Raw genomic sequence first — 9327 nt, 5'->3', positions numbered from 1 at the left:
GAGTGGAATATAGGTGTTATCGAATGCGTACCCTTGTGCCAGAGGGGAGGGGTGGCTTATATAGAGTGCGCTGTCCCTCATAAATGTCCAACCTTCAAGGGTGCAATAAGTAAGAATGAATGCATACGTTACATGCAACGTATGCCATATATGACAATAACTACAGTAGTTTAACGTATGCCCGCTGGCCTCCCTGGGGTGGCTTATGGCCTTCGATGTCGATTGGCTTCTGGTCTTTACCGAATGGAATCCAGTCGTGGAGTGTAAGATAATCCTCCGAATGGTTCCCTACCGAGGGGACAAGAGGTTGTCTTAATTCAATCGGTAGATATCTTGTGATCTTCAAGCTAATAATGAGGTGACCTTGGGTAGGACTTATAGGTCAGCCCTATGACCCTACCCTAGAGTTATAACCCCATCATCCAGTGTTGATGCTCTTTCAATATACTCCCTTCGTCCGAAAATAAGTGTCGTTGCTCTAGTATAAAATTTGTAATAACTTAGTGTTAAATGTGCGACACTTATTTTGGGACGGAGAGAGTATCAACTTGTGAGAACACAACACGGTGCGACGATTTTTAGAAATTCGAAAAATAAATATATTTTTTGACTTGTGAATGGCATTGAAGGGTAATTTTTACTAACTTTAGGGGTAATTTTAATGACTTACGACGAGAAACGCTATTTACTTTATTACTAGATAGAGATTTACGAGCAGACCGACAATTCAAGCAACGCATTAAAAAGAAGGGAAAAGGGTAGAGGGTGCGCGTTTCGTGTTTCTAGCCGGTCCACCGGATAGAATCATTTAGGTAAACGTTTTTCGCCAGCGCGCCGGCCGAAAAGTTATGCCGGTCGCGTGGGTGTCGTTTGACCACCCTAGATCCAGCATGTGTCTAGCTCACCGTGTCTTCCTTTTCAATTTTTTTGTCTTACCTTCTTCTTCCTCCCTCTCCTCCTTCTCCCTGCAACCTCACGCGCTGTCGGCGAGCGCCGCGGCTTCTCCACCGACAGCCGCTGCGCGTGACGGCGGTGACCTAGGGTGACCACGTGAGATGCTGCAGCCGGGGCGACGGTTGAAACTTTTTTCATATACGGTTGAAGTTTTTTCTGTCAACGTTTGCATCTTTTCCCTCGTTGAAGTATTTGGTTGAAGCTTTTTTCTTAACGGTTGAAGCTTTTCTATACACGGTTGAAACTTTTTGCTTTCACGGTCAAAGCGTTTTTGTAAACGTTCGAAACCTTTTCCGTTTTTGAGCAGCACTTGGTTAAAGCTCTCTCTATCATTTGGTTGAAACTTTGTTCATCTAAGGTTGAAGCATTTGGTGTGAGCGGATGTATCTTTCCCTCATTCGCAGTGCCAGTTGAAGCTTTTTCCATTTAGGGTTGAAGCTTTTTTTCCAGCGTTTGCAACACAGTGGGGTGAGGTGCGACCGACGACGTGAAGACCGACGGGCATGAGCAGGACGAGTGCGCCGGCAAACGACGGGGGCAGCGAACGGTCAGGGCGAGCTGAGTCCCGGAGCGCGGGGCAGCCGGGACGGCGAGCGGTATGAACGAGCTGAGTCACGGAGCAGCATCCATGGTGCTTCGATGGACGGTTGAGGCGGCGAGCGGTCAGGGACGAGCTGCATCCATGACGCTCCAACCGACGGCCGGGGAGACGAGGGGCCGGGGGCGAGCTGAGTGCGGGAGCGTGGAGCGCCCCAGCGGGGCAGTCGGCGCGACGAACGCTCGGGAAGACGAGAACAAGATAAAATAAATAATAGACGAATTTTGATCTCACAGTATCGCAATAGTAGATCGGGTGGCTGGGGCAGATCGGCCGAAAACATCCGGCCGGCGCGCCGGCTCCCAGCGTTGCCCAATCATTTACCTGTTGAAAATTGGGACATACCTAAAAAGCAATAGAAAGAAACACACAGGTTCTTCCGTGGATAACTCCCCGTGATGCTCGCCTACACGCCCCTCCCGCCTCCACCTCCACATCCCGCCCAAATCCTGCCCGTCCGCCTCGCCGGAGGCGGCGGTGTGGAGTTCCGCCGCAAGCTCCACTTCCTCTCGGCCGAGCTCCATGTCGACCCGTTCCCGCTCCTCGCCCTTCATCCTGAGCTCCGTTCCGCGCCGCTGTCCCTTCTCCATGCCTCCCTCCGCCTCCTCCTCTCACACGGACTCTCCGCCGGCGACGCCTCCCGCGTCTTCTCGGCATTCCCGTCGCTCCTCACCTCTCCTCCTGAGGAGTCCCTCCGCTTCCTCTCCACCGCCGCGCCGCTGCCCCCTCCTCTCCTCCGCACCGCGGTGGTCCGTTCCCCTCGCCTCCTCGCAGCGTCCATCCCGGACACCCTTCGCCCCGCGCTTTACTTCCTTCGCCACCGCGTTTCCCTGCGACGGAGACCCCTTCCGCTCGCTGCTGCCCTGCTCCTCGCTTTCTCCGTCGACCGCACACTCCTCCCCAAGCTCCTCTTCCTTGGAGACGCCACAAGGCTCCCAGACCCCGCCATCTGCACCATTATTCGCCGCGCCCCCGCCATTCTCTCCTATGGTATCGAGACCAACCTCACGCCCAAGCTCAAATTCCTCGCCGACGGCATGGGCATGGACCCAGCCGCTGAGCTCACCGAGTTCCCACACTACTTCGCGTTCAGCTTGGAGGGGAGGATCAAGCCGAGGCACGAAGCATTGAGGGTGAGGGGCGTTGATATGTCACTAAAGGAAATGCTCACGAGCAGCGATGATGAGTTCAAGGAGCGGATCTTAGATGCAGCGCTGTCGGGCAATACGGAGAGGACGTGAACCTGCACTCAGAAGGAGGGTATGTGTGGTTGCTGCACTGCATCTGATTTCGATAATTGTGGTGCATTGAGTTTGAATCCAGTTTAGAATTTTAGCCTCTCATGTGCCAAATGCCTTTATCGGTAGGTCGACATAAATGTGGAATGCCTAAATGAGGAATCCTAGATTATGTTTGTTAGGCCAACTCTAATGGATCCCGGCTGTTCAGAATGGAGAGTAACATATAGTAGTATCATGTATATGTTACTATTGTACGAAACTACTTTCATAGTACATAGACCCTGTTTCTTTAAAAAGTTCTAGGACTTTTTTAGTCCCAACTAAAAAGTCTCTAGTCCCTATCCGTTTCTTTTCAAGGACTAAACATGAACTAGAGGTCATTAAATGACATGCAAAAAGACCATGTTACCCTTAGTAATATACTAGAAGTTATTAAATGACATGCTAAAAGTAGGGGCATTATTGTAAAAATAGTCAAAAAAGTCCCAAAAAGTCCCTCCCATACGGACTTCTTCCTTTAGTCCCAAAAAACCTCTTTTAGTCCCTAAAAGTCCCTCCTGTTTCTTTCACATGGAACTAAAAGAGATTTTTTTTAGTCCCTACACCAAAAAGTCTCTAGAAAGAAACACCACCATAGTATCATAAACGTGTATCATAGGTGATCTCATTTATTCACATGCATGACACATAATAGCATAGCATTTAACATGATATGGTATCTACCTATGTTACTCTAATCCTCTCTCTTCTTTAATTACTTGTGACATCAACATGTTTGCTAGTTCCAAGACTATGATAATTGCTATGATATCCCCACTATGGTCGGCCTAAAAATAAAGGAGCAAATCGGTGAAGTTAACTTAATGAAATATTTTTACTCCACTAAAATTTTGTCGGTTCTAGCGGATCAACTGTATTTAATGGAGTAAAAAGAAAATTTGAATGTAATTTGAACAACCACCGAAGCTTATGATCAGTTTTTTTCTCGTTTCTAGAATAAGCTGTACCTACCAACTTATTCTAAAAACTTAATCAAATTTATTTATTTAGAAGCCTACTAAGAAAGAAAGACTTGATTAGGCCAATTCGACACATTAACAATCACCAAAGTCTAGGCTAGTTTGACACATTAACAACCACTGAAGCATAGTCTATTTTGACACATAATTTACATAATAAACAGCTCAAGCATAGGGAATTAAAACCTCTAGTGGCCGTACTTTGCGAGGGCAGGCACCCCACCTATGAAATCCCATCGCTCATGGGAACATGCCATGGGAAGATATTTGCCATTCTTTAATGTTGAAGTCCTCCTTCTCGCTGCTCGGGACGTCGAATGGCCTCCCCTCCCCCTAGCAGTCGCGCGCTCTACAAAGATCTGGCACTCCGTCTCCACCAGCTCGGGGTACTGGTGGTGGAGGTTTGCCTTGTACTCCTCGTCGGAGGCCTCTGTCGCAATCCGCTCCCTCGCCTCCCGGTCCTTTTAACCTACCGCCGCAATCACCAAGCCCAATGGCGGCGGGTCGTTCAGTGGAGGCATCTCGCCGCCTCATGGGAAGTTGAGGCGGGCAACGGGGTTATGCAACAGAACCTGGCATCGGTCGTACTTTTGGGTGGCGAGTTCGTCCACGTGGAAGGAGCATAGCAAATGCTTGGTGTGGGTGTCACAGACGGTTTTCTCCTTCACCCACGTCTCCCACGCTTGATGTGGGATGCCGAAGTACTTCCTCTATGGCTTCCACGATGGTGGGAGTTTGGGGAAGTCAGACAGCTGGCGAGATAGGGCCGCATCGACGCGGCGGCAGCGGCTAGAGGTCGCGCCACGGATGGGTGAGGAGCACCATCGGCCACGATATTCGGCCATTCGAGAGGAGGAGGGTGTCCGGGGAGTCGTCGGGGCGGGGATTGGGGAGGAGGAGAAGCAAACCCGAGTAAAGAATTTTTTTCTCCGTTATCGAGCGGTGGAGTAAATATAGATACGGGATAAGCGACCGAGAGCGGTGGAGTAAATATAGATACGGGATAAGTGGTGGAAAAACTTTTTACTACTCTAACGAATTTAGGGATTTGGCTAGCTTCTAGTTAAAGAAGGAAAACTACTAAAACTGGATTTTTTACTCCTCTAATCGGTTATATGAGATCAACTAGAGTTGACCTTAGTCAATCTTCTCTTTTGCGGTCCAACCACGTTTGTTGTTTGAAATAACAATCCATGCTTAGTTTCTTTGAAAAGGACGATGACCCCCGACCTCTGCATCTGGGCATAATACATATAGTTACTTTATTAATTATTCATAAAGACCTTACAAAGTAATAAATCAATAAGTCCGAAGTCATTATCTTGACAACATTCGTAAATCCGAGCCGAATACGAAATAGACTTTGCACCAAAGCCTAACATCTAAAGCTGGAGGCTCAAACCAAACCACAATGTCAGGTCTGGGGGACACACCGGTCCGACGTACTCTCAGAGGCGACCACGTCCTTCACATATCTATCTTCGAAACATGAACTGGCGCATCAACCTTGCCAGACCTGCCATCAACGCCACCATGACATCAGATAGCGTCCTCCTCCTGCGTGAGTTTGTCAACCCGCATCGAACGCTGAGACTACACTGCGCCACACCGTCGAGATCCGTCGTGATTTGTGCGGAAGATGAAACTGTTGGATATATGCCCTAGAGCCAATAATAAATTGATTATTATCATATTTTCTTGTTCATGACAAACCTTTATTATCTATGCACGAATTGCATTGACCGAAAACTTAAATGCATGTGTAGATATATAAACAACATCGTGTCTCTAGTGAGCCCCTAGTAGGCTAGCTTCTTCATCGTAGATGGTTAAGGTTTTCTATCCATATGCATGAGTTTTCATTTGAGAACGTGATCACATCATTAGAACAATGATTTGATGAACAAGACCCAACCGCAAGCATATCATTTAATCGTATCACTTAGTTTGTTGTTACTGCTTTCTTCATGTCATGTATCTGTTCCTAAGACTATAAGATCATGCGACTCACTGACATTGGAGGAATACCTTGTGTGTATCAAACACACTTCGTAACTAGATGATCATAAAGGGGAAATGCAATTCAACTACCGGAAGCACATGCTCCTGCCCATGAAAAATTAACTTTGAAATATCAAAAAAATTCCAACAAAAAATTTATGTGTTCTTTGTCACATCCAAATGCTTCTTGATTTTTTTAGGAAAAAAGGTTATGCATTTTGTCATATGCCAATGAAAGTGCGTTATATCGACTAGAGGGGGGGTGAATAGGAGATTTTTAGAATTTCATCACTGAGGAAATTCCTTTTGAGGAAATTCCTCACTGATGACTAACTTACAGCGGAAACAATAAAGGATCAGAAGTGCAAAGTTTCTCAGTGAAGACAATCGTTGATGACCCAGTTCCAACTGCTGTGACAGTCGTACATCTGGTTTGGAGCGGCTTGGTATTGAAACCAAAGGACACACAGTCCTTACCGTATTCTCCTTGAGCTAAGGACACACAGTCCTCGCCCAACACTCGTGGTAAATCTTCAGGGCAGACTTCCAAACCCTCACAAACTTGGTCACCGACGATCCACAATTGACTGCTGGAAAGCTCTAGACCATGACGCCTAACCGTCTCGAGGATGCACAGTCCTCAAAGGTAAAAGGCTTCAGTCCTACAAAGGAACAACTTCTTTAGTGATGCTCAATCACTAGGTTTGGTTTGTGGGTTCGGTGTATGGTGTATTTCCTCGCTGATGAATTACTCTCGAAGACTCTGAGGAATTGGGTTGCTCTTATGACAAGTGTCAGTTTCTAACGGAGCAGCCGACCAGCTAGTGGTTGTGGGGGGTGGCTATTTATAGCCTGGGAGCATCCCGACATGATTTGACACTTATGCCGTTAAATAATATGACCGTTGGAATGGATAAGACCAATGACTTGGCGTGGCTATCGAAACGGTCGGGACCCTCAACTGTGAGAGTGCTCATGTCACTTGTATTCCTCACTTGAGGCGTTTGGTAGGTTTTAGGCTTGGGTTGAGCATCATGAGGAAATTCATTCCATAGTGTAACTTCGACCCCCTTTAACAGTACGGTGTTCCTATTACTCAAATGCGAAGAAAATAAAACAGAAAGTGTAAGTCTTCATGCTTCAAATTCTTCAGAGTGATTTTCTTCAGGACACACCGGACTTCTCAATATCAGTATCTTCATGAGGAATATCAACTTCATCGCAGATTCCTCGCGATTCATTTCTTCAGCTTCAGACCAATTTGTTCAACTGAAGACATATATTTTTAGGGGTCGATATTCTTCAAATATCTCAAACTCCTCAATGACTTATAAATTCTGTGTAGACTCACAAACACATTAGATACTTAATTTATAAGTATTCAAACCACCAAAATCACTAAGGGGCTCTAGATTCACTTACAATCTCCCCCTTTTTGGTGGTTGATGATAATTAGGTTAAGTCTTCAACAGGGATAAAAAATATGAAGTGTAAATACTCATATGAGGAATTTGAAATCTAGATTCAGAGAGACTCCCCCTGAAGATGTGCATATGTTGAAGATTTTGCTTTTCACAGTAAATGCACATTGATGCTTTATATCATGGAGATCTCCCCCTGAGTCTTGTAAATCATGCATACTTGTAACGTATCATATGAAGAAAATGAAAAATACATGATGACAAATGGTATCTAACGAATTCCAGCATGCGTACATTAAAACTTGAGGAATAAGCATGCGAAGAAAAACATTCAAAAACGCCAGAGTACCATCGGGCTTAAGTTACAACTCATTACATAAAAACTTAAGAAGAGCCAAGAGTTTGTAACTTAAATATAGTTCATAAGCCCCAAAAATATCCCGCTTGAAGACGAACTCTCAAGTTTCTCCCCCTTTGTCATCAATTGACAAAAAGGGACAAACTGAGGACTAACGTCCGTGAAGATTTCACTTCGTGGCAGTTAAGGAAGAGTCGTGATGCTTCTTGGGAGTAGTCTTCTTCCTTGGACCGGTAGCAGTGTCGAGCTGTTCTTCATCAGTTTCAGCTATGCGGAATGAAGAAAAGGAGCTGTCTTCAAGGTCTGGCACTGGAATAGGCCTGAACTTCTTCTTGGGAGGCCACGACCATTCAAAGTCTCGTGCAAAGTCCATTTCTTTAAGCTTAGTCTGGGTCTTCAGATGTGCAAGTGTAGCTAAGGTGCGATCAAAAATCTCATGCAGATAGTGATGGTTGAGCTTCACAAAGTTCTGTGTTTCAGTGACGGTTTTCACAATGGCAGCAAACTGGCGTTTGACCCACATGTGATTGCGATCCACCTTCTGGTGAAGACTAAGGAGGAGCTCTCTTGTATTCATCACACGAGGAGGAACGGGGCTTGCCGGACGAGTCTCAGTATCATCCCATGAGGAATAAGCTTCCGACTCTGAATTGACCATCAAGGGGCCTACTGCCTTCTTCAATCACAGATTTTTCTTTTCCTTCAATGGACTTGAAAGTCTTCTTGTTGACCCGGATAGGAGGCATATAACCAACATGGTTTTGGAAATCAGCGTGGAAGTTGATGCCCGTCCTTTTCCTGATGAATCTCATGATCCATGGGGCATATATCTTGTGATCAAAATGACACATAGCATTATCGGCCAAAGTCCTCAAGAAGAAATCATGGATGTTGATAGGAATACCATGGATAATGTTAAAGAGGATATTCTTCATGAGGCCTACAACATCCTCAGCTTGAGTAGTTTCCTCAACATGAAGAGATTCATCTGCTGGCTCCTCAATCAAGGGCTGAGAAGTTGGTGCTGGGGTGCGCCTTCTTATTGTATTCATCAACAACACTAGTGGCCAGCTTGATGAAATTGCTCTTTAGACTTTTGCGATCTGACAGCTTAGAGTACTTATCAGTCAATTTCTTCAGCTCTGCCTGTGTTGACACCAGTGCATCAGGAGTTAATTTGAGGAGATTCTGCTTGAGGAATTTCTCCTTTTTAATCTTTGCAACTTTGGCCTGTCTGGCCTGCTATTCTTTTCACTTGGCTTCATTGATGAAAATGGTCACCATGTGACTGATGCCAGGGGGAAGCTTCAAATCATTAAGTGAAGTGTTTGGGTCCTCATACCAGATGTTGATGTAGTCAAGGAGGACCTTGGGGTCCATTGCCAGAGAAATGGCACTGCTTGATGCCTGAGCAACTCTTTCCTGCTTGTTTCTGATGATGGCTTGTAGGGTTTCATCATCATATTCATCACTGCCCTCTGATGCAGACGGGACGGTGATGATTTTGCTGGGCTTGGCAGAGTTGAACGTTCGGCAGTTACCAGAGTCTTCGCAGGAGGTGTTGAAGACTTTGTCTCCGAGCTGGTTGCAGCTGGGAGTGAGGAGCTGGAGCTGGCGGTCATAGGCTTCATGACTTGCTTCTGTACTGGTTTCTCTTGTGGCTTTGGTGGTGGTGCTGAGGATTTTGGAGCTGAGGAGATTGGTATTGACGGCTTTGGCGCTGATGGTTTTGGTG

The 9327-nt window shown here is 46.1% G+C and overlaps 1 protein-coding gene across 1 annotated transcript; it reads left to right on the top strand.

Annotated features, from left to right (window-relative positions):
• Positions 1-1893: 1893 nt before the first annotated feature.
• LOC123404150 (transcription termination factor MTEF1, chloroplastic-like) lies at positions 1894-3089 on the top strand. Its single transcript, XM_045098070.1, has one exon. The coding sequence runs from the start codon at positions 1951-1953 to the stop codon at positions 2791-2793; it is 843 nt and encodes a 280-aa protein (XP_044954005.1). The 5' UTR covers positions 1894-1950; the 3' UTR covers positions 2794-3089.
• Positions 3090-9327: the final 6238 nt, after the last annotated feature.

Source organism: Hordeum vulgare, chromosome 6H (assembly GCF_904849725.1).
Source record: "Hordeum vulgare subsp. vulgare chromosome 6H, MorexV3_pseudomolecules_assembly, whole genome shotgun sequence".
Lineage (NCBI taxonomy): Eukaryota > Viridiplantae > Streptophyta > Magnoliopsida > Poales > Poaceae > Hordeum > Hordeum vulgare.
This window is presented reverse-complemented; position numbering and strand designations above follow the sequence as displayed.

Coding starts and splice junctions, on each gene's coding strand:
- LOC123404150 (XM_045098070.1), top strand. CDS start 1,951: ATGCTCGCCTACACGCCCCTCCCGCCTCCACCTCCACATCCCGCCCAA.